The following is a 24,667-nucleotide window of genomic DNA, read 5'->3' on the forward strand; positions in this document are numbered from 1 at the left end:
AAAAATTAAAAACCATTTGTCAACTGTAGTGGTTAAATTTAATTTTTAATTAATTACAAAGCAATCAGGTACATTTTTATTTTAAGTAGTGTGTTAATGGCATTATTTCCTAGAAATAAATATGTATAATTTCGTTGGCATTTTTCACATTTTAATTTTATTTAATCAAAAATTATTTTTTTTATTTTAATTAATTAAAAATTAAAAAACATTTGTCAACGGTAGTGGTTAAATTTAAATTTTAATTAATTACAAAGCAATCAGGTACATTTTTATTTTAAGTCGTGTGTTAATGGAATTATTTCCTAGAAATAAATACGTATAATTTCGTTGGCATTTTTCACATTTTAATTTTATTTAATAAAAATTATTTTTTTATTTTAATTAATTAAAAATTAAAAACCATTTGTCAACTGTAGTGGTTAAATTTAATTTTTAATTAATTACAAAGCAATCAGGTACATTTTTATTTTAAGTCGTGTGTTAATGGCATTATTTCCTAGAAATAAATATGTATAATTTCGTTGGCATTTTTCACATTTTAATTTTAATTAATTAAAAATTAAAAACCATTTGTCAACTGTAGTGGTTAAATTTAATTTTTAATTAATTACAAAGCAATCAGGTACATTTTTATTTTAAGTAGTGTGTTAATGGCATTATTTCCTAGAAATAAATATGCATAATTTCATTGGCATTTTTCACATTTTAATTTTAATTAATTAAAAATTAAAAACCATTTGTCAACTGTAGTGGTTAAATTAAATTTTTAATTAATTACAAAGCAATCAGCTACATTTTTATTTTAAGTAGTGTTTTAATGGCATTATTTTCTAGAAATAAATATGTATAATTTTTCACATTTTAGTTTTATTTAATTAATTTTTTTTTAATTTTAATTAATTAAACATTAAAAAACATTTTTCAACTGTAGTGGTTAAATTACATTTTAATGAATTACAAAGCAATCAGGTACATTTTTATTTTTAATTATTTCCCAATTAAATTGCTTATTGTTTTGATTTTATTCATAATATTTTTTGCACAAATCTGACATGTGCATGGAAGGTGCAGGTTTGAAATGGTTGGATGCTGCCACATTTCTTGAAAAATGTATGCATATGTTATTTCAATAAGATGTAAAAAAAAAAAAAATTCAGATACAATTTTTTGAACACAATATGCAACAATTATATGATGCATGTGAAAATATCGACCAGGCACCTGAAATGTCATTTTGACCACACCCCTTCCTAAATGGCGAAAACAAACGAGACTAATTTGCAGTTCTTTTGCTGACGGTGATCCAGGTTTCATCCTTTGGCGTCGACACCAGCTCCGATTTGACCTCTGGGACTTGACCTTCCAACCGGTGAAGCTTAAGTCGTCGCACTAACGTGGCGAGCAGGACGGTAGCGACAGTATAAGCAAACCTAAAAAAGAAGAAAAAATGAAATAATGTTGTTATATTTGTAAATAAAGAACCGAGTGAAGCCAAAGAACCGAACGATAAAAGATTACATAACGTTGACTGTTATGAAATTAAAGACAAAACCCACAAAGACTTGATGCAGCTTTGAAGTAAGCATGCTATATGCTTTATTAAATCACATTTTGTCCTATTCATAACCCTGAATAAACACGACTGAAACCAATATTATGCAACAAAAAGTGTACCAGAAGAGCGTATTTAAAGGTAAATATTAAAAAAAGAACTTAATTTGTCTTTAATATAATCTGACTATTATTGTTTTGTAATTCTATTATTATGTTTATGTAATATAGTCACTTTATTCTTGTAAAATTACAGCTACATTTAAAAAAGGTGACATATTTTTTTATTTAATATTTCAAATTAATTAATTAAAATATTAATTAAAATTAATTAAATGTTATTTGTCATATTATGACTCTAAAAAAATAACTTAATTTGTATTTCATATAATTTGACTATAATTGTTTTGTAATTCTATTATTATGTTTATGTAATATAGTCACTTTATTCTTGTAAAATTACAGCTACATTTAAAAAAAGGTGACATATTTTTTATTTAATATTTCAAATTAATTAACTAAAATATTAATTAAAATTAATTAAATGTTATTTGTCATATTATGACTCTAAAAAAATAACTTTTTTAATAATTTTAATAATAATAGAGTCATTCTATTATTATGTTTATGTAATATAGTCACTTTTTTCTTGTAAAATTACAGCCTTTTTTTGTTTTTTAATTAAAATGTCCGACTATTTCAACTTTCTTCATATAAATTTTCTTCTTGTAATTATTCTCACAATATTTTTTTACTTGATTCCCGGAATATTCAAACTTTTTCCACAATGACATTTTTCAATTGTTGTTTTGTTTCCAGTAAATTCTTGATTTCAAAAAAGTGACATATTTTTTTATTTAATATTTCAAATTAATTAATAAAAATATTAATTAAAATTAATTAAATGTCATATTATGACTTTTTAAAAAATAACTTAATTTGTATTTAATATGATTTGACTATTATTGTGTTGTAATTCTATTATTATGTTTATGTAATATAGTCACTTTATTCTTGTAAAATTACAGCTAATTTTTTTTCTTGTAATTATGACTTTATTCCCACAGTATTTTTTACTTTATTCCCGTAATATTAAAACTTTTTCCACAATGACATTTTTCAATTGTTGTTTTGTTTCCTGTAAATTCTTGATTTAAAAAAAGTGACATATTTTTTATTTAATATTTCAAATTAATTAATTAAAATATTAATTATAATTAATTAAATGTTATTTGTCATGTTATGACTTTTAAAAAATAACTTAATTTGTATTTCATATAATTTGACTATTATTGTTTTGTAATTCTACTATTATGTTTATGTAATATAGTCACTTTATTCTTGTAAAATTACAGCTTTTTTGTTTTTTAATTAAATTGTCCGACTATTTCAACTTTCTTCTTATAAATTTTCTTCTTGTAATTATGACTTTATTCTCACAATATTTTTTACTTGATTCCCGGAATATTCAAATTTTTTCTACAATGACATTTTTCCGTTGTTGTTTTTTTCCACATCAATTCTCGATTTAAAAAAAGTGACATATTTTTTTCTTTAATATTTCAACTTAATGCTAAAAAATTAAATTATTTTCCCCTATAAATATTATATTATTCTTTAAAAAAATTTTCTTGTAATTCTGACTTTATTTCCTTAATATTTTCACTTTATTCTTGGAATATTACTTTTTTATTCCAACCTAATTTTCCAAAAATGCCACTAAAAACATGTTTTCACTGACATATAGTCTTGGAAAATTATGACTTTTTCTTGTTCGATTCAAACTTTTAATAATATCTTAATATTTTTACTTCATTCTTTTAAAATTTACTGCAGATTTTTTCAAAGGTAAAAATGGATCCAGATAATGCAGCGGTTACCTGAGCTCCGGACACGTCTGATTCCCAGAAAAACCAAGCAGACAGAAACTCTTCCTGGATGACTCGTCCTCAAATCGATTTGGGTCAAATCTGAAAGTTTTAATACAAAAAGAAACAATCATAGAAACACAAATTTGACTGAATGTAATACATCAAAAGCAGCATTATGATTATGAATATCAATGAACAAGACCTGCTTGCGGCGCTCCAACTTTTGGAATCTTGCAGCACGACTCCCAAAGCATAGATGACCAGGGTCTGAAATGTAAACAGAAGGTTGTTATTATGGCCATTTAAACATACAGGCATTCACGAATCATTTCTGGCGACACCTTGTGGCCAATGTAGAATACTACATTCACAAGTAGGTACTATGACTGTTGTAACACAAAAACAAAAATGTCTTAAAATGTATAAAAGGTAAGTTAAAAATGTGAATGGCATGATATCAAAAACATGTTTTTGAGGAATACCTGGAATATGAAATGATAAAACATTTAATTATGAAGATATTTCAAGAAAACAACCTGACCGGGTCATTTTTGACCCACTTATGGAAGGTTGGGGTAGTAACACAAAAACTAAAATTTCTTAAAATGTATAAAAGGAAAGTTAAAAATATGAACGGTATGATATCAAAAACATGTTTTTTGAGGAATACCTGGAATATGAAATGATCAAAATTTTTAATTATGAAGATATTTCAAGAAAACAACCTGACCGGGTCATTTTTGACCCACTTATGGAAGGTTGGGGTAGTAACACAAAAACTAAAATTTCTTAAAATGTATAAAAAGTAAGTTAAAATTTTGAATGCCATTATATCAAAAACATGTTTTTTTAGGAATACCTGGAATATGAAATGATAAAAAAATTTAATTATGAAGATATTTCAAGAAAACAACCTGACCGGGTCATTTTTGACCCACTTATGGAAGGTTGGGGTAGTAACACAAAAACTACAATTTCTTAAAATGTGTAAAAATTAAGTTAAAATTTGAATGGCATGATATCAAAAACATGTTTTTTTAGGAATACCTGGAATATGAAATGATAAATTTTTTTCATTATGAAGATATTTCAAGAAAACAACCTGACCGGGTCATTTTTGACCCACTTTTCCACTTATGCGGAATGACATTTTCCCTGTACCTCTTTGGGAATGACATGCTGATCCACTTTTCCATCCACTTCCTGAAGTCGTGCAGCAATGGGGGTCAACTTAGCGGTTCTAACCGTCTCATTCAGCACCTGCTGGCAGTATCTGTTCAACAAGACAAACGTGACAACGTCCATCAGGAGGACATATCTACTAAAAATGTGTCCTTGCTTAAAAACATACTTAAGCTGAGGGATTTTATCCAAAGAAATTGGACCTGAACCCAAAATATGTTCCAGTTCTTGGTACAACGTGTCTTGGACTTCTTCTGACGTGGACAGGAAGTGCACGGCCCAGATACACACTAGCAAATAAGAATGAAAAGATGGAAGTATTTGTTTTCATCATCATATTTTTTTCATCACTTGCACGCACGGTTGGCGGTGATGACGCATCCGGCCAACGTGAACACCATGCAGTCCTCCATGATCTGAAACAAACAACACATCGACGCTCCATAATCCCGCTTGCTTTAGGACAAAATCCCGGGATAAGTACTCGCCTGTCGCTCCGTGAGTCCGGATCGAAGCAGGGTGTCCACAAAAACCAGCTGGCTCTGATTGGTTTTTCTCTCCTTGGCCACAGACAGAAGCACGGACTCCATCTCTGACAGAGCTGAAGACACATTCAGGGACATCAGGGACATTCAGTGACTCAGCAGTCTTTGTTTGGATTCTCCATTGCTAGCATTCTAAATCAACATTCATTCGCGGGGGTGCTGGAGCCTATCCCAGCTGTCTTCAGACAAGAGGCGGGGTACACACCCTGGACTGTTGGCCAGCCAATCACAGGGCACATATAGACAAACAACCATTCACACTCACATTCATACCTATGGACAATTTGGAGTCGCTAATTAACCTAGCATGTTTTTGGAATGTGGGAGGAAACCGGAGTCCTCGGAGAAAACCCACGCATGCACGGGGAGAACATCCTATCCATCCTGGTCACTCCCAATGAGAACCTCAGCATAATGTTATGCTGCTGTTTTTTCCAGTTGTTTTTTTAGTTTTCTTGTGAAATTATATTTTTAAAATTTGTGAATTCATTTTCGACCACTTTTTCCTCACGAGGGTCGCGGGGGTGCTGGAGCCTACCCCAGCTGTCTTCCGGCGAGAGGCGGGGTACACCCTGGACTGGTGGCCAGCCAATCACAGGGCACATATAGACAAACAACCATTCACACTCACATTCATACCTATGGACAATTTGGAGTCGCTAATTAACCTAGCATGTTTTTGGCAAACTGTGTAGAAAACTCCACACAGGGTGGAATCGAACTCGGGTCTCCTAGCTGTGAGGTCTGCACGCTAACCCAATTAAGAATTTGGTTTTGTTGTCATACAATATTGCGCACATAATTAATACCTAACGCTTAGCATGACAGTGCTTTGTCCTTTAGTTTAAACCTATGAAAATGTCTCAAATGCTAAGATGCTAACTTTAGCATATTAGAAATGCTGAATGTTGACCAGCAACCTATGAAAGCCATTTCAAATGCTAACACCCAAAATGAAAACATTACGCAAGCTTATACCTTTTGTATGTATTGGTAGCTGTTAGCATGCTAACACCTGGCATGACATTCATTTATACCGCTTATCCTCATGAGGGTTGCGGGTATGCTGGAGCCTATCCCAGCCATCTTCGGGCGAGAGGCGGGGTACACCCTGGACTGGTGGCCAGCCAATCACAGGGCACATATAGACAAACAACCATTCACACTCACATTCATACCTATGGACAATTTGGAGTCGCTAATTAACCTAGCATGTTTTTTTTGGAATGTGGGAGAAAACCGGAGTACCCGGAGAAAACCCACGCATGCAACTCCACACAGAGATGGCCGAGGTTGGAATTGAACCCTGGTCTCCTAGCTGTGAGGTCTGCGTGCTAACCACTCAGCCGGCAAGTTAGCATTTCATATATTCTCCACAGGTGTAAAGGAAAGGGGTTAGCGCGCAGACCACACAGCTAGGAGACCCGAGTTCGATTCCACCCTGTACGGAGTTTACCACACAGTTTGCCAAAAACATGCTAGGTTAATTGGCTATAATAATAATGTCATGCCAGGTGTTAGCATGCTAACAGCGACCAATACATGTTAACTTTTTTTGCTCTTTTTTTCCCAAAGAGTGTTAGCATTTGAAATGGCTTTCATAGGTTGCTGGTCAACATTCAGCATTTCTAATATGCTAAAGTTAGCATCTTAGCATTTGAGACATTTTCATAGGTTAAGCGTTAGCTTGCTAACTTAGCCATTTTCTCAGGTATTAATGATGTGCGCAATATTGTATGACAACAAAACCAAATTCTTTATTAGTTTAGCGTGCAGACCTCACAGCTAGGAGACCCGAGTTCGATTCCACCCTGTGTGGAGTTTACCACACAGTTTGCCAAAAACATGCTAGGTTAATTAGCAACTCCAAATTGTCCATAGGTATGAATGTGAGTGTGAATGGTTGTTTGTCTATATGTGCCCAGGGTGGACCCCGCCTCTCGCCCCAAAGACAGCTGGGGTAGGCTCCAGCACCCCCGTGACCCTTGAGAGGATAAGCGGTAGAAAATGAATGAATGAATGCTTCTTTGTCGTTATGGAGTTGCACAGCGGACGAGTGGTTAGCGGGCAGGCCTCACATCTACGAGACCGGGGTTCAATTCCACACTCGGCCATTTCTGTGTGGAGTTTGCATGTTCTCCCCGTGCATGCGTGGGTTTTCTTCGGGTACTCCGGTTTCCTCCCACATTCCAAAAACATGCTAGGTTAATTAGCGACTCCAAATTGTCCATAGGTATGAATGTGAGTGTGAATGGTTGTTTGTCTATATGTGCCCTGTGATTGGCTGGCCACCAGTCCAGGGTGTATCATGAAGACCCCCTGTAACCCTTGTGAGGATAAGCCGTCAAAAATGAATGAATGAATCCTTAATTTGCCAACTGTAGTCTGACGCCACTCACCTGTCCTATAACGTTCCTTCCTGCTGGAGTTCTTCTCCAGGGAACCATCCAAATAACCTTTCCCAATTTCGGACCAGATCTGCGTAGAGGAAAACAAAACAAAAAAAAGTAACCAACAATATTAAACGCATTAAGAACCCATGATGACACACATGGTTCTCACCGCGTCGTGGTTCTTGCGGAAGCGTATGACATCGGCGTCATTTCGAAAGCGCTCACCCAGGGTCAGCTGGGTGACGGTCTTCATGGAGAGACCCAGCAGGTGGGCGCACAGCGGCGTGTGCTGAGCCTCTGCCACCGACGCCCACTTCCCAACAAACTCCTCCACCAGCTGAAAAAAAAACCACAAAATAATAAATGAAACGTGTTTCTTTTATGGAAAAAAAAACATATTTGGAAAAAGGATTGAAGCCAAACCTTCATCACCAGGGAGAAGTTGTTCTTCAAAGTGTTGTTGATGGCGTTGTCGTACAACTTTTTACGAACGACAGCCTCGCCGACGCCGCCTCCGATTCCTGACTGGTAATTGAGCAGTGACTTGAGCATGGTTTCAAACGAGTCGGCTGTGGAGACCATTTGTACATTTTTATAATATTTCATAATATTAAAATTAATATCAATGTATTAATATTAATTTTAAAAAATAATTAATAAAAAAAATATTTAAAAATAATTAAAATATTAATTAAAATTAATTAAAATTTCTTTGTCATATTATGACTTTTAAAAAAATAACTTAATTTGTATTGAATATAATTTGACTATTATTGTTTTTCTATTATTATGTTTATGTAATATAGTGACTTTATTCTTGTAAAATTACAGTTTTTTTAATTAAAGTGTCCAACTATTTTAATATTTCAAATTAATTAATTAAAAATATTAAGTAAAATTAATTAAATTTTATTTTATTTATTATCTATTTATTATTTATTTATTTAAAATTTTATTTTATTTATTTGTCGTATTATGACTTAAAAACATATTTTTCCTTTTATATTTCAAATTAATTAATTAAAATATTAATTAAAATTAATTACATTTTATTTGTCATATTGTGACTTAAAAAAATAACTTAATTTGTATTTAATATAATTTGACTATTATTGTTTTGTAATTCTATTACTATGTTTATGTAATATAGTGACTTTATTCTTGTAAAATTATTATTTTTTTTATTTAATTTAATTTTAATTTAATTAAAAGTGTCCAGCTATTTTCCAACTTTCTTCTACTAAATGTTTTTCTTGTAATTATGACTTTATTCCCACAATATTTTTTACTTGATTCCCGAAATATTAAAGCTTTTTCCACAATGACATTTTCCAATTGTTGTTTTGTTTCCAGTAAATTCTCGATTAAAAAAAGTGCCATATTTTTTTCTTTAATATGTCAAATTAATTAATTCAAAATATTAATTAAAATGAATTAAATTTTATTTTATTATCTATTTATTTATTATGTATTTATTTTAAATTTTATTTTATTTATTTGTCATATTATGTCTTAAAAAGTGACATATTTTTTCTTTAATAATTCAAATTAATTAATTAAAATATTAATTAAAATGTATTACAATTTATTTGTCATATTATGATTTTAAAAAAAAAACAACTTAATTTGTATTTAATATAATTTGACTATTATTGTTTTGTAATTCTGTTATTATGTTTATGTAATATAATTTTTGTAAAATTACAGCTTTTTTCTTTTTTTAATTAAAGTGTCCAACTATTTCCTCTTATAAATTTTCTTCTTGTAATTATGACTTTTATTATGACTATGACTTTTTTTTATGACAATATTTTTTACTTGATTACCGGAATATTCAAGCTTTTTCTGCAATGACATTTTTCAATTGTTATTTTGTTTCCCGTCATATCTCGATTTTAAAAAGTGATGTCTTTTTTTCTTTAATATTTCAACTTAATGCTAAAAATTTAAATTATTTTCTCCTATAAATATTATATTATTCTTTAAAGATAATATTTAGAATTTTTTCTTGTAATTCTGACTTTATTCCCTTAATATTTTCACTTTGTTCTTAGAATATTACTTTTTATTTCAACCTAATTTTCCAAAAATGCCACTAAAATTTTTTTTTTCGCTGACATATAGTCTTGGAAAATTATGACTTTTTCTTGTTAAAATCAAACTTTTAATATCTTAATATTTTGACTTCATTCTTTTAAATTTAGTGCTTCTTTTTTCGTTTTTTTAATTAAAGTGTCCAACTATTTCAACCTTCCTCTTATAAATTATCTTCTTGTAATTATGACTTTATTCCTACAATATTTTTACTTGATTACCGGAATATTCAAAAATTATTCATATTTTAAAAAAGTGACATTTTTTTCTTTAACATTTTAACTTAATGCTAAAAATTAAAATTATTTTCCCCTATAAATATTATATTATTCTTTAAAGATAATAATTAAAATTTCTTATTATAATTCTGACTTTTTTTCCCCTAAATATTTTCACTCTATTCTTAGAATATTACTTCCAATATTTATATTTATTCCAACCCAATTTTCCAAATATGCTTAAAACCTAATCTGTATTTAATATAATTTTACTATTATTGTTTTGTGATTCTATTATTATGTTTATGTAATATAGTCACTTTATTCTTGTAAAATGATTTAATTTAATTAAAGTGCCCAACTATTTTCCAATTTTCTTCTTCTAAATTTTTTTCTTGTAATTATGACTTTATTCCCACAATATTTTTACTTTTACTTGATTCCGGGAATATTCAAACTTTTTCTACAATTAAATTTTTCAATTGTTGTTTTGTTTCCAGTCATATCTCGATTTTAAGTGACGTTTTTTTTTCTTTAATATTTTAACTTAATGCTAAAAATTAAAATTATTTTCCTCTATAAATATTATATTATTCTTTAAAAATAATATTAATTTTTTTTTTGTAATTCTGACTTTTTTCCTCTTAATATTTTCACTTTATTCTTAGAATATTACTTTTTATTCCAACCTAATTTTCCAAAAATGCCACTCAAAATATTTTTTCACTGACATATAGTCTTGGAAAATTATGACTTTTTTTTTGTTAGATTCAAACTTTTAATAATATCTTAATATTTTGACTTCATTCTTTGAAATTTACTGCAGCTTTTGTCCCATGTTAGTCGGTAAAGTGTGACGGCACGCTGGCACCTACTCGTGTGGTTGGGGTTGATGTGTTGACGTAGCAGATTGACGGAGCCCAGGCTGACCACCGGACGCCTTCCAAACCAGAATGAAGCAACGGAGCCAAACTCCTCGTGTAAAGCAACCAAGAATTCATGCAGGCTCCCACGGTTCACGATGTCCTGCAGGTTCCCATCCCTGTCCACAACACAATCGACACGCTCATTCTTTCAGGTACACAATCGAAATATGAAAATGACATAAGACTTCCTTACTTCTCGTGTGTGGGGTTCAAACCTGGGATGCCAGATGCTCTTCTGGATGACTGAAATATGACATGTTGAATGTTTCTGTCCATGAAGACATTTGGCATTTAAATTGGAGACGACATCGGCAACGCATGGTAAATCCATGTAGTATTTGTATTGTTTTACCAACAAACCTAGTACATTGAAATCAGAAGTATTCAGAAGCAAGTACTAAGCAGAAATCTGAGTGTACGACAATCGTAGGATTAATTTTAGAAACAAAACAAATCAGAAAAATTGCATGCAGTACAAATTTGACAGAATAAATTTAACATGATTAGGAAAAAAAACAAAAAAACAACATTAGGTGTCTTTATTTTGTATTTTACGAGAAACATATACTATAACATAATTTTTTCTTGGATGTACATGAATTATAGTAATAAAATTAATAGATAAAAACATTTAAAAAAACTAAAATATAATAGAATAAAAATAAGTCTTTGACTGTTTTTACTATAAATGTTTTTACAAGTAAAATTTAAAAAAAACTATTTAAAAAAATTCATACTATCATATATATTTTTTATATATTTTTATATATATATTTTTTATATTTAAAAAGTAAATATGTACATACATGATTGTATTTATTTATTTACATTTATAATTATATATATTTTTCAAAAAACTATAAATAAAATAACACATCTTTGATTAGTTAATTTTACTGTAAAAATATACAATATACTATTTTAAAAATTACCAGGCATAAAAGACATGGATATTTTCCGATATGTATTAATCTGTACCCTAACCCTAACCATTTATTTATTTATTTTATATTTATTTTATATTTTACTATAAATATACACTATAACATACATTTTTCGTGGATGTACATAATGTACATAAATTATAGTAATAAAATTAATATATAAAAACATTACAAAAACAAAAATATAATAGAATAAAAATAAGTGTCTTTGACTGTTTTTTTACTATAAATTTTTTTACAAGTAAAATTAAAAAACTATTTAAAAAATTCATACTATTATATAATTTATATTTAAAAAGTAAATATGTACATACATGATAGTAATAACATTTATAAATATATATTTTAAAAAAACTATAAATAAAATAACACATCTTTGATTAGTTAATTTTACTGTAAAAATATACTACAATATACTATTTTAAAAATTACCAGGCATAAAACACATGGATATTTTCTGACATGTATTCATCTGTACCCTAACCATTTATTTATTTTATATTTTACTATAAATATACACTATAACATACATTTTTCGTGGATGTACATAATGTACATAAATTATAGTAATAAAATTAATATCTAAAAACATTAAAAAAACAAAAATATAATAGAATACAAATAAGTGTCGTTGACTGTTTTTTTACTATAAATGTTTTACAAGTAAAATTAAAAACGATTTAAAAAATTCATACTATAATATACATTTATATTTTAAAAGTAACTATGTGCATACATGATAGTAATAACATTTATAAATATATATTTCTTTAAAATTATAAATAAAACAACACATCTTTGATTAGTTTATTTTACTGTAAAAATATACAACAATATACTATTTTTAAAATTACCCGGCAGAAAAGACATGGCGGTTTTGCGCATGCGCTAGAATCAGCGGTAGATATTTTCTGATATGTATTCATCTGTACCCTAACCCGAACCACTGGGCATAGAACTAATAACCAATTAATTAAAAACTCACTTTATATTGATTCATATCAAGCCCGTAACCGCGCGCATGCGCCAATACCAACGAGGTACAAATTTGACAAGTTGCGTTTATTTATTCCACACCAGGACTTGGGTTTGATACCCCCTTTCCTCACTATTGTGTGCCAAGCTAATTGCAGGTTCAGTCCTGACGACTGAACTCTTTCCCAACAGCTGCAGCGCCACTGAACGCATCTTCGCCGACGTGAGTTGAACACAACATTTTATTTTTCTCGATTAACTAGCAAACTAACCCGTTTTGCTAACATTGCGTTTGACGCGTATATAATATAGAAATGTCCCAAACACCAACTCAAAACTGTACGGCTAATAAGCTAACTTGTAGCTAATTTACTAGCCAACTTACCGGGTACAAATAAAGCACGGCGCCGACCAAAAAGACAATCAACGTCACGGCAAAAATAGCAAAATCCAGCATGACGGCTCACTTAGTTAGTTTTAGTTTTAGTTTAGTTTGGCAGGAACGATAACTCCCAGCTAAAGTCACACTCCACGTCAACACGAATGTAGCGATTTTTCCGTGTTCGATTGGAAGGGCTTCGTGATTGGAAGGGAGGAGTAATCGAGCGCTGAGAACATCGATGCTTATTCAGCACTTCCGATGAAAAAAATCTGTTTTATTTTATTTTTTAAAGAAAGCCGACTTTTGTTGTTGCTTATATTGATATCATGCATTTCTGTGTAAAATACATTTTAAGTCAAAACATCAATATATTAAATGTTTACACAACTTTATTTATAACCCTAACATGGAACATATTTTATTACAGTGAAACACAAGTACAAAACATTACACAACAAAATATAAATTACAGCAATTTGAGTGTGCCCGAGTGATGTGTCGCAAAGGAATCGAATCAATTGAACAGCTCTCCGAACTGAACAATTTTATTTGTTTCTTTTGGCTTTTTCCTGATTTTCGGAGTCGTTTGCACTTCCTGTGGGTGACTCTTGCAGCGTTCCGTTGTCCACAGTGGCGAGTGAAGCGTCTTCTTGAGCTGTGTGTGTAATGTCGTTACCTGAAAGCCGCATGGTGTCATGGTGGATTCAAGGTCACACAGGAGTTTGGAGAAAACAACGTCCAAGAGACACGTAATCACGCGTTCATTTCTGACTTGTCATCCATCTTGGAGGGTTCGAGTTGCATGGCAACCAGATAACCTGAAGAAGAAAACTTCATTTATTGTATTTTGAGGCACTACTACTACTACTACTACTACTACGGCTACTACTACCAGTGATAATAATAATAACACTACTGGATCTTCTTACTTTTAGTATAGTCTGCCTCGGGTCGACTGGTGATGAACATCCAGGCCAGGCTCACCAGCAGCGCCACCACCAGGTTGACCGTGACCCAAGGGTGAAGTATTTGGTGCTCGGACCCAGTCGGCCTTAAAGGTGAGAACATCATTTTCAAGTACTCAAAATAGCGTAAAGAAAAGTGCAGTGACGCTACCATAATGTTGAGTTGGAGACGGGGTAGAGGTTGATGCGATCGCTCGTGGTCTGTTGGCTGAGAGAGAGCACCAATGCGGAGAAATACACTGCCGAGACACCATGAGGAACCCATGAGGAACCCATGAGGAACCCATGAGGACACAATTACAAATAAATAATACTCACAGAATGAGGCGATAGCCACCGGGTCCAATGTGATCAACTCCTGCAGTGCCATGGAAGTCTTGGCCAGGTTGACTCTAACAATACAATTTATTCATCAACTGTTAATAGTTATCCTCCTTATCCGTGTGGAAGTGGTAAGTTTTTGGCTTTTTGCTACTGGACTGTCGAGAGAGGAATTGAACTTGGGTCTCTTAGCTGTGAGGTCTGCACTAACCACTCGACCTCCATACATACATTAAAAAAACATATTTAAATACTTAGATTGTTTTTTGTTCACTTTTTTTTTTTTGCATTTTTAATTTTATTTTAGCTGTCACAGCTAGGAGACCAGGGTTCAATTCCACCCTCTGCCATCTCTGTGTGGAGTTTGCATGTTCTCCCCGTGCATGCGTGGGTTTTCTCCGGGTACTCCGGTTTCCTCCCACATTCCAAAAACATGCTAGGTTAATTAGCGACTCCAAATTGTCCATAGGTATGAATGTGAGTGTGAATGGTTGTTTGTCTATATGTGCCCTGTGATTGGCTGGCCACCAGTCCAGGTCTCGCCCCAAGACAGCTGGGATAGGCTCCAGCCCCCCCGCGACCCTCGTGAGGAAAAGCGGTTTGTGCCTTTCATTTATTATTCTTTTGTGTTTGATTTCAAGTACTTTATAAATAAAGCTGGATTGGATTGAAGGGTGGTACCTGTCAAAAGCCGCCACCGTGCTGATGGCCAGCAGCATATAGAGCAGCGACTGGGACGGGTAAGCCAAGTAGTGGTACTGCTGCAGCAGGTTGGGGAGAGCACTGAGATGCTGCCCAGCTAGCACGTACACCACCACCATGTTCCACACGGCATATCCTGCTAGAAAGCCGTGACAGTACAGCGCGAACATCCTGAATCGGAGACAAAAGCACACAGTCCGAGTCACACATGGAATCGGTCAAGTCATCCGATGCAATCTGCTTCCACCTGAATCCTTCATGCACCCTGAGAGAAACATCTCTGGTGGTCCAGCGAGGCTGCATGAGCTGGAAGTCGTTGTTTTCCGTCTGGTCGCTGGGCTTCCTCCAGTCGGAGCGCTCTGCTGCCTGGAAGCGCTCTACACAATAACATAGAATCAGTAAATTCATTCAAATATATTCCATCTAAGGCAGGGGTCTCAAACACGCGGACCGCGGGCCATATGTGGCCCGCAGGACACTAGTTTGAAAGTTTAATGTTAGTTTGATATGGATGCTGTATGGTATCATGTACCCGGAAAAAATGATTACATTTGATTCATGTTCATGTTAAAGGTTAAATAACTGTTAATAGTTATCCTCCCTATCCGTGTGGAAGTGGTAAGTTTTTGGCTATTTAAGTTGAAAGGAAATAACTTGAAGGCTACCGTTTAGGTCGCTAGCTCTCTAGTTTGCGAGTTAGCATGTGTCTCAAGACCCTGCAGTTGCGCAATATGTTGTAAATAAAAAAAGTATAAATGTGACTATGTGAATATTATCAGAATAAAATCAAAATATTATGAGGAGAAAATACTAACAAAATAATAATAAATAATGTAATATAAGAATAGGAATAGATATAATTTATTGATTATTAATTTTGAATTTAAATAAATTAAAAATCAAAAATATAATTTTTAAAATTAAAAACATCTTTAAATTTTTTAAAGATTATTTTAAGGAAAGTTGAAATATTTGCATAAGTTCATCCTGATCTTTTATATACTCATCCAGAATGTCACAAAGATTAAGTTTTAAGTTGAAAGACTCAGGGCTCTACATTAAAAACCAAAATGACTTGCCCATAGGGAATCCTTCGAACTTTCTGCTACTAAAATTGCACAAATTAGATTATATTTTCACTTCATTATTGTAAAATTGATAGTTTTTTTTCATTTTTTGCTGTTGTTGGTTTAATTTCCTTGTTAAATTACCGTATTTTCCGGACTATAAGTGTCACTTTTTTTCCTAGGTTGGCTGTTCCTGCGACTTATACTCCAGAGCGACTTATAAATGAAAAAAGTGTTTATGTTCCATAAACACTGGACACCTTTTGTGTTCATGTTTATTTTTTGTGTAGCTGAATAACCATTGTGTTAGCATATCTTACACCTATTCAGCCTCTTCTCTATTCTTTTATTGGTAGAACTTGCCTTCCAAGAGGACGTAATGTCTGTAGTTTGTAGTTTGTCAATAAATTACCCCCCAAAAATGGGACTTATACTCCAGTGCGACTTATGTATGTTTTTTTCTACCTAATTATGCATTTTTGGCCTTGTGCGACTTATACTCCGGAGCGACTTATAGTCCAGAAAATACGGTAATCGATTTCACGATCATCATGACAGGCCTAATTTCATCACTTACTGTTGCGCTCCACAAAGACCTTCCCGACAGGCTGGCTTTGTCCCTGTGGGGCAGAGAACAGGGAATGCTGTGGGATGGGAGATGTTACGTCTGTGACCACGTCGTCTTCTTCTATATCCAATTCATCCGGAAGTGATGATTCCACAGCTTTTGGCTTCCTTAAAAGAGGGAAGAGCGCTTACAGTATGTGCTTACACTTAACATGATGAGTACATTTAAACCGAGGAGTGAGTACAATTTTGAAGGACACAAGTAAGAGGAAATACATCCATCCATTTTGTTAAGAAGAAGATGGAAGGTAAATACAGTCGTCCCTTTACCGCGATTAATTGGTTCTAAATAAAGTGCATTTTCATAAAGTGGGATTCAATATTATAAATATATATATATATATAAAATAATAACAATAATATAATAATAATAGATATATAAATAATAATAAATAATATATAAATAATAATATAATAATAAATAACATATATAAATAATAATAAATAATATATAAATAATAATATAATAATAACAACAATAATATAATAATAAATAACATATATAAACAATAAATAATATATAAATAATAATAATATAATAATAACAACAATAATATAATAATAATATATATACATAAATAATAATAAATAAAATATAAATAATAATATAATAATAACAACAATAATATAATAAATAACATATATAAATAATAATAAATAATACATAAATAATAATAATAATATAATAATAATAACAACAATAATATAATAATAAATAATATATATTAATAACAATAAATAATATATAAATAATAATTATATAATAATAACAATAATATAATAAATAACATATATAAATATCAAATAATATGTAAATAATAATAAATAATATATAAATAATAATTATATAATAATAATAACAATAATATAATAATAATAGATGTATAAATAATAATAAATAATATATAAATAATAATATAATAATAAGTAACATATATAAATAATAATAAATAATATATAAATAATAATATAATAATAACAACAATAATATAATAATAAATAACATATATAAATAATAAATAATATATAAATAATAATAATATAATAATAACAACAATAATATAATAATAATATATATACATAAATAATAATAAATAAAATATAAATAATAATATAATAATAACAACAATAATATAATAAATAACATATATAAATAATAATAAATAATACATAAATAATAATAATATAATAATAGTAACAACAATAATATAATAATAAATAATATATATTAATAACAATAAATAATATATAAATAATAATTATATAATAATAATAACAATAATATAATAATAAATAATATGAATAAATATATATTATGAATATAATGAATAATATATAAATAATAATATATATAAATAATAATAATATAGTAATAATATATATAAATAACAATAAATAATATATAAATAATAATATAATATAAATATTTTCATAGTTAGGGTACAGAATAAAGTTTTTAACATTATTAGAGCCCTCAAGACTTGAAATAACACCCCTATAGTCACCTATACACTCCCATTACCCAATATAGTAAACGAAAGACGAGAATATTAGACACAAATAAGATAACAGACTGACATTTCTTGACAGCGTACTTTAAAGCCGATATACACTGATGCATTGTGACGGCGACTTTAAATGGCTTTACACTCCTACTACACAATAGAGTAGACAGAATAAGAGTAAAGAAGCCATGACAGATGTGAATAAAACTGTTGTTTGAGTGGTGTCACGGTCAATGTGTTCCCTCGGGAACCTTAGACTCACATTTATAATGCTTCTTCTGACTTGTATTTGTATTTTACGTCCTTTTTATGCTTGGAAATGTTTAATTTAGGCCACAATAGTTTACTTAAATGTGCATATAGGCCAGATTCAGCCACAAAACACATTTTTTTAAACATATTTGACCGTATTGTGATTGTGACTGCAGCCTCATCCACACATACTAAGTGAACGTTTGGCTCTTCCTTACTTCTTCTTCTTCTTAGTCTGATCCCCCGTGTCCCCATTCAGGAGATCAGCTTGGTCGTCTTCCAGATCTGAAAGTGAAAACAAAAACATGTTTTCCTCCTTGGACTCGGTCTGACCCTACTTGTTCTCAATCATAAATCACTCCACACTCTTTATTGCTCTCTGGTTCTACCATATCTTACTTATTGTGTGGAAATATGGGATAATAACTATAAAAGCAATCTTCACTGGCTAAATGTACTGCAAAAAAAGGTCAGTAAGGATAATTCATAGTAATAAAAATAACCAATTAGCTAAAAATGTCATCCAATACTTCTCTACAAGAGAGGAGAAATATGATCTCATTTGAAACACTTCTATGCTAGGACTACGTTAGCGTTAGCATAGCATTTCAGTCAAATAAAATAATAAATAAATACTAATAAATAATAATAATAATGCTATAAATAATATAATAATAATAAATATCAAATGAAAAACGAAAAAATTAAACTAAAAAAATTAAATAAAAAAATAAAACTAATAAAATAAAGTAAAAAAAATACTTAAATTATATTGGGAAAGCAGGAAGTGAACAAATACTTCTCTACAAGAGAGGAGAAATATGATCTCAGGGAAGAACTACATTTGAAACACTTATATGCTAGGACTACATTAGCGTTAGCATAGCATTTCAGTAAAATAAAATGATAAATTAATTAATAATAATAATAATAATGAATTAAAAATAACCACAAAAATAAATTAAAAATTAAATTAAAAATAAAAAAATAAAACTAATAAAATAAAGTAAAAAGGGCAAACAATCTCCACACTTATATGCTAGGACTACGTTAAAAAGCCATAGCTTTTCAGTATGCGGAATCAAACTATGGAATGGATTGAGTAAGGAAGTCAAACAATGCACAACGATGAGCCAATTCAAGAAACAATACAAGCATTTGATGTTTGCTAAATACAAGGATGAAGAGTAAAAATAAAATTAAATAAAATTAAATGAAATTAAATAAATAGAGTCTTGAACCAGTCATGATGTGCTATATATATCACTATATTGACACTTACTATGGTACCCATTATGTCATTGGATGCTCATATCACCTCCTACTTCGGTACAAGGTGCATTTAAAAAAAAAAAACCTTATACTGTATTATGGAAAGCAGGAAGTGAACAAATGTAACAGTTACTGATTGTAAAAGTACCAGATGGAGGGGTAGGATTTAATAAGCTTTGCTTCTTCCTACTCCTTTTGGACATGTGGAACTGGGAACTGATTATGTGATGCATTCAATTGTAATCTGATGCATGTTCAAATGAAATTAAACCATTACCATTACCATCAACTTTCTCCATGGACACAAAAGTCCTGATTTTTTCTTTCGGTACGTGACAAAAAAAATTTAATAATTTTTTTAAAATATATTTTTTTATTTCATAATTTTTTATTTAAAAAAATGTAAAAAATTTAAATAATTTTCTTAAATTAAAAAAATTTAAAAATAAAAAAATAAAATATTTGAATATTTAAATTTGGGATTTAATAAGCTTTGCTTCTTCCTACTCCTTTTGGACATGTGGAACTGGGAACTGATTATGGGATGCACTCAATTGTAATCTGATGCATGTTCAAATGAAATTAAACCATTACCATTACCATACCTAATGTTGCGCTCTTCTTTTTCTTCTTCTTCCTTTGAGGAGCATCTGCAGGTGTTTCAAGTGAAACGTTCTCTCCGACGTCAGACGTCCGTCTGCTGCCCGGGCCTTCCATGTTCATTGCCTGATCTGAAAGAACGTGAAGACGTGAAGATGGTGCGGAGGTTTTTACACGAGGTAGTGTGGGCAATGTGAAGGACCTTGTGACCCGTCCGTGTCGCCTGCCTCCTTTCTCACCCTCCTCTTCTTTTGTTTTGGCACATCTGTTACATAAGCACACTTAGCAAGCTGAAATTGACTATTTCCAACCTGCTGATTAGTTAGTTGGTTAGTTCCTCACTCACCAGCCATGTCTTCTCTTCAGTCCATGTTATGAAAAAAAGAGCAGCATCTTAGTCAAGGTAATATAGGAAACTAAAAATTGAAAATGTACCTACCTTGGCACTGCAGGAAGCGCTCTCTGTCCTCGCTACAGAAATAAAGGTGAATCACAGGTCAGTTGACATTATTATTATTATTATTATTATTATTATTATTACAGCAGATTAGAAGACAAGAGAGCAGCTTCACCGGCGTCTTTCTAGCCATTCCATTCAAGAATCAAGTGAGACGTGGAGCGAGGGAGTGCATAACCTGCTCGGTAAATCCTCTGCTAAATCTGTGCTCATGAGGAAGGATTACTCAGGGAAGGGGTCAAACCCGCTGCGACGCTATGTGGATGTTGGTCCAACATGGAAGAGCAACCAATAATTTGTGCATTTGCAAAGAATGCCACCCCTTGTTCAATATTAACAACAATGGAAGTTATATGTTTTTTATGTACATATTAAGATGGTGCGTGAGTACTTCTGTCGGTACACTTAATATGTATACTATGTAGATATGCAAACTCAGTACTTAGTGACTGAAGTGTTGTAAAGTCAATTACTTGATGGCAATATTTATGTGCAAGAATCCCTTGCAGCACTCGCTTTTTCAAACATATAATAATTGATAAATCATACTGTTTTGTGGTTGAATACTATCTATTATTAGTAAAAATATATACAGTAAAGTCTCGTTATATCGATATCGGTTAAAACGAATTACTAGTTATTACGATACTATTTTCATTTCCCGGCAAATTTCTAGTCTTTTATGATATAATTAGCTCCGTTAGTACGATACCCGGTTATTATGATAATCCGGTTACTACGATGCCCTTTTCATCTCCCGCCAGCCAATTTGGTCTGCTTATATCGATACAAAAGCAGCTTAAATCAATCTTTGCTTAAGGATTTCAATACCAAAAAAGAACACGGCGACCGCTGCTTCCAGTCAACTTTATTTTTCACACTTCCACCACCAGAGTGCAGCACACACAGCGGAAAACACCCGTCCCTCGCGCCTACCCCTCCGCGTGGCAACACCTTCCCTATCGATAGTTCCGGGGTGAATTATGTCCCGGTAACCGGTAATCACTTCAGCGTAAGTTTATTATTATTTACTGCAGTACAAAATGTATTGTAGTACAAAAGCATGCTAGATACGCAATCCATGAACTCAAGGAGAAAATTACATGCCATATCAAAGATCCGCCCACTTTTAATGCAGTTCGCCGCAGGATCGGATATATGGATAGTCCGGTTATATCGGTATTTTTTCCGACTCCCGAGAATATCAATATAACGAGACTTTACTGTATATATATGTATAATGAAGCATGTTGTATGAGTCAGTCAATTATAGAGTGGAGTTTATGTTATTTATGCTATGATGCACACCTTAAATATTGTTTGAAATATGAAATGGTAATATTTATTTTTATTAATTGTTGCTGTTTTTGTTTCAAATAATGGTGCTGCTTATTAAAAAAACTCCATTCAGGTGTTGGGGGAGGTGCTGTGGAGGCACACAGGTTTCTTTTACCGTGTTTGATTTCTTGAGTTATCTTTTTTTGAACAATTAACTTTTTTGTCATAGCATTCTATAAAATAAAACCTTTCATTTTTTGCAACTATATGGACTTTGTGTGGGTCTCATTGATTGGACACAAGTAAACCAGGGCCTCACACAGAGGTGTCAATCTGCACCTACACACTTTATATATATATATATTTTTTTGCCTACACTATGTACTGTCAAGCAACTAAAATACAAATACACTAAAGTCTTGTTATATCGATATTCTCGGGAGTCTGAAAAAATACCGATATAACCGGACTATCCATATATCCGACCCTGCGCCGAACTGCATTAAAAGTGGGCGGATCTTTGACATGGCATGTAATTTTCTCCTTGAGTTCATGGATTGCGTATCTAGCATGCTTTTGTACTACAATAAATGTTGTACTACAGTAAATAAAAATAAACTTACGCTGTAGTGATTACCGGTTACCGGGACATAATTCACCCCGGAACTATCGATAGGGAAGGTGTTGCCACCCGGAGGGGTAGGCGCGAGGGACGGGTGTTTTCCGCTGTGTGTGCTGCGCTCTGGTGGTGGAAGTGTGAAAAATAAAGTTGACTGGAAGCAGCCGTTCGCCGTGTTCTTTTTTGGTATTGAAATCCTTAAGCAAAGATTGATTTAAGCTGCTTTTGTATCGATATAAGCAGACCAAATTGGCTGGCGGGAGATGAAAAGGGCATCGTAGTAACCGGATTATCATAATAACCGGGTATCGTACTAACGGAGCTAATTATATCATAAAAGACTAGAAATTTGCAGAGAAATGAAAATAGTATCGTAATAAGTAGTAATTCGTTTTAACCGATATCGATATAACGAGACTTTACTGTACAAGGACGCCGCGTTAAAATTGCGAATTCAGTATTCGACTTTGGTGACTTGATTGCAGGTTTAAATGATCAATAATAACAACCTAAAAATGGGCGACTGTTGTGGCTGTAACCCAACAAAAATTCTACTCTGAAACCACAACGTCACTTCCTGTCCCAACGTCCGGAAGGTATTTATTGCAACACACACGACACGAGCCTTATTCCAATCTTGAATGCTTATCATCTCTGATTATATGTACTATATTCTGTAATACTAATGTAAAGGTGACTGTGTGGGTGTAAATTCATGTCTAAAGGGTTCTGGAGTTGACGCAGCCTCATTGTGAACGCTAAGTACGTAAGTACGTAAGATTTTAACCCTTAAAGGCAACAAACTTAGCACACTTGTTAATATACTGACTAACCTGAGGTAGGGGAGGCAGCTCCCTGGGTCGCATTTTCTAAGAAGGCAAACAGACATATTCAAGTCACTTCGGCATCAAAGCCTGTACTTATATACTTAATTATACTCTTAAATTTGTCAGCAGGCTCATATTCATGAAATGAAAACGTGACTTTATGAAAAAAAAAACTATTTCTGAATCGTGTTACCTTCGGTAGCCGCTATGCTAGCATGCACAATAAATAACTAGGAGCTAACTTGGAAAACGTTACCTGTGAGACACCGTTGTCCATATTAAGTTCGATTTGTTTATATTACCGTGTTTTTAATTCATGTTTCAATTCCCTGCGTGACAGACACGCTACATTAAAAACCGTAATTTACGTATATTTACTGTAGAAAAAAAGCAGCTCAAAATACTGCGCCACCGGATGTTTTCCATGGGGTCAGGGTGGGGGGGGCATCCTGTCTTCAAAATAAAAGCTCATGATAACAGTGCACGAACAACAGGTTTATTGTCGTAAACACTCAGAGGTACAAATGAGAATTCCTTAGCTTAAGACGTTAACAACATGATTTTAACACAGTAAAAACTACGTTACATTACAAGCTCGTTGCCAATTTTAAGGGCAGGAATACAGAGGTAATTCGCACATTTTACGGTGGAAAAAAAAAATCACACGCCGGAAAAAGAACTGATCCAAACTTCCTGTCCTGTCCCCTTCAGCGTAAGAGCACACATGACACTACCATAATAAAACGTTTTTATGTCACAATCAAACACAACTGTTTTGGCAGCTCAACAACACACCATAAAAACATAAAATGACCTCACACCATAGACTGTAAACATTGGTGGGATTGGCACAGGCCAGGGGTGTCCAAACTATTTCCAGCGAGGGCCAAATAGTCAAAATGGAAGAATGCAGGGGCCATAATGTAAATATATCATCAAATATTTAACTCTCTTCTTAAACAATCTTAGCAAATTTTATTTTTGTAATGTTGACATTATTTGACAAAATATTAGAACTTGACAATGACAACTTTATTTTGTTTTGTTTCTTTCTCATATTGCAACTTAAAAACAATATTTATCTTTAATAG

General features: G+C 31.9%; 2 protein-coding genes across 2 annotated transcripts; both read right to left on the bottom strand.

Annotated features, from left to right (window-relative positions):
• Window positions 1–642: 642 nt before the first annotated feature.
• On the bottom strand, window positions 643–13,353 carry cyp20a1 (cytochrome P450, family 20, subfamily A, polypeptide 1). The gene is made up of 13 exons (XM_058052462.2): window positions 13,088–13,353; window positions 10,977–11,026; window positions 10,733–10,899; window positions 7,969–8,114; window positions 7,715–7,882; window positions 7,552–7,630; window positions 5,096–5,208; window positions 4,969–5,023; window positions 4,777–4,897; window positions 4,587–4,698; window positions 3,628–3,692; window positions 3,435–3,524; window positions 643–1,433 (listed from the first exon to the last, which is right to left on the bottom strand). Exons 1-13 carry the CDS (start codon window positions 13,157–13,159, stop codon window positions 1,277–1,279), a joined length of 1,395 nt encoding a protein of 464 aa, XP_057908445.2. The 5' UTR covers window positions 13,160–13,353; the 3' UTR covers window positions 643–1,276.
• A 102-nt stretch (window positions 13,354–13,455) lies between these two features.
• On the bottom strand, window positions 13,456–24,002 carry LOC131104860 (transmembrane protein 237B-like). Its single transcript, XM_058052464.2, has 14 exons — window positions 23,833–24,002; window positions 23,583–23,618; window positions 20,835–20,866; window positions 20,742–20,755; window positions 20,598–20,660; window positions 20,401–20,526; window positions 18,742–18,808; window positions 16,717–16,874; window positions 15,320–15,449; window positions 15,052–15,243; window positions 14,368–14,441; window positions 14,201–14,288; window positions 14,014–14,135; window positions 13,456–13,902 (listed from the first exon to the last, which is right to left on the bottom strand). Exons 1-14 carry the CDS (start codon window positions 23,851–23,853, stop codon window positions 13,838–13,840), a joined length of 1,188 nt encoding a protein of 395 aa, XP_057908447.2. The 5' UTR covers window positions 23,854–24,002; the 3' UTR covers window positions 13,456–13,837.
• Window positions 24,003–24,667: the final 665 nt, after the last annotated feature.

This window comes from Doryrhamphus excisus, linkage group LG15 (assembly GCF_037039965.1).
Source record: "Doryrhamphus excisus strain RoL-2023G ecotype Guam linkage group LG15, RoL_Dexc_Guam_v1.1, whole genome shotgun sequence".
NCBI classification, from domain to species: Eukaryota; Metazoa; Chordata; class Actinopteri; order Syngnathiformes; family Syngnathidae; genus Doryrhamphus; species Doryrhamphus excisus.

What these genes read in the sequence shown, in the direction of transcription:
- cyp20a1 (XM_058052462.2), bottom strand. Translation starts at nt 13,159, where the DNA reads ATGCTGGATTTTGCTATTTTTGCCGTGACGTTGATTGTCTTTTTGGTC. An exon ending in ACTTCTCCCTGGTGATGAAG is followed by an intron (nt 7,883 to 7,968) that starts GTTTGGCTTCAA and finishes TTTTTTTTTCAG; the next exon opens with CTGGTGGAGGAGTTTGTTGG. An exon ending in GATAAAATCCCTCAGCTTAA is followed by an intron (nt 4,699 to 4,776) that starts GTATGTTTTTAA and finishes CTTGTTGAACAG; the next exon opens with ATACTGCCAGCAGGTGCTGA.
- LOC131104860 (XM_058052464.2), bottom strand. Translation starts at nt 23,853, where the DNA reads ATGGACAACGGTGTCTCACAG. An exon ending in CGACACGGACGGGTCACAAG is followed by an intron (nt 20,527 to 20,597) that starts GTCCTTCACATT and finishes ACGTTCTTTCAG; the next exon opens with ATCAGGCAATGAACATGGAA. An exon ending in ACGGTGGCGGCTTTTGACAG is followed by an intron (nt 14,442 to 15,051) that starts GTACCACCCTTC and finishes TTGTATTGTTAG; the next exon opens with AGTCAACCTGGCCAAGACTT.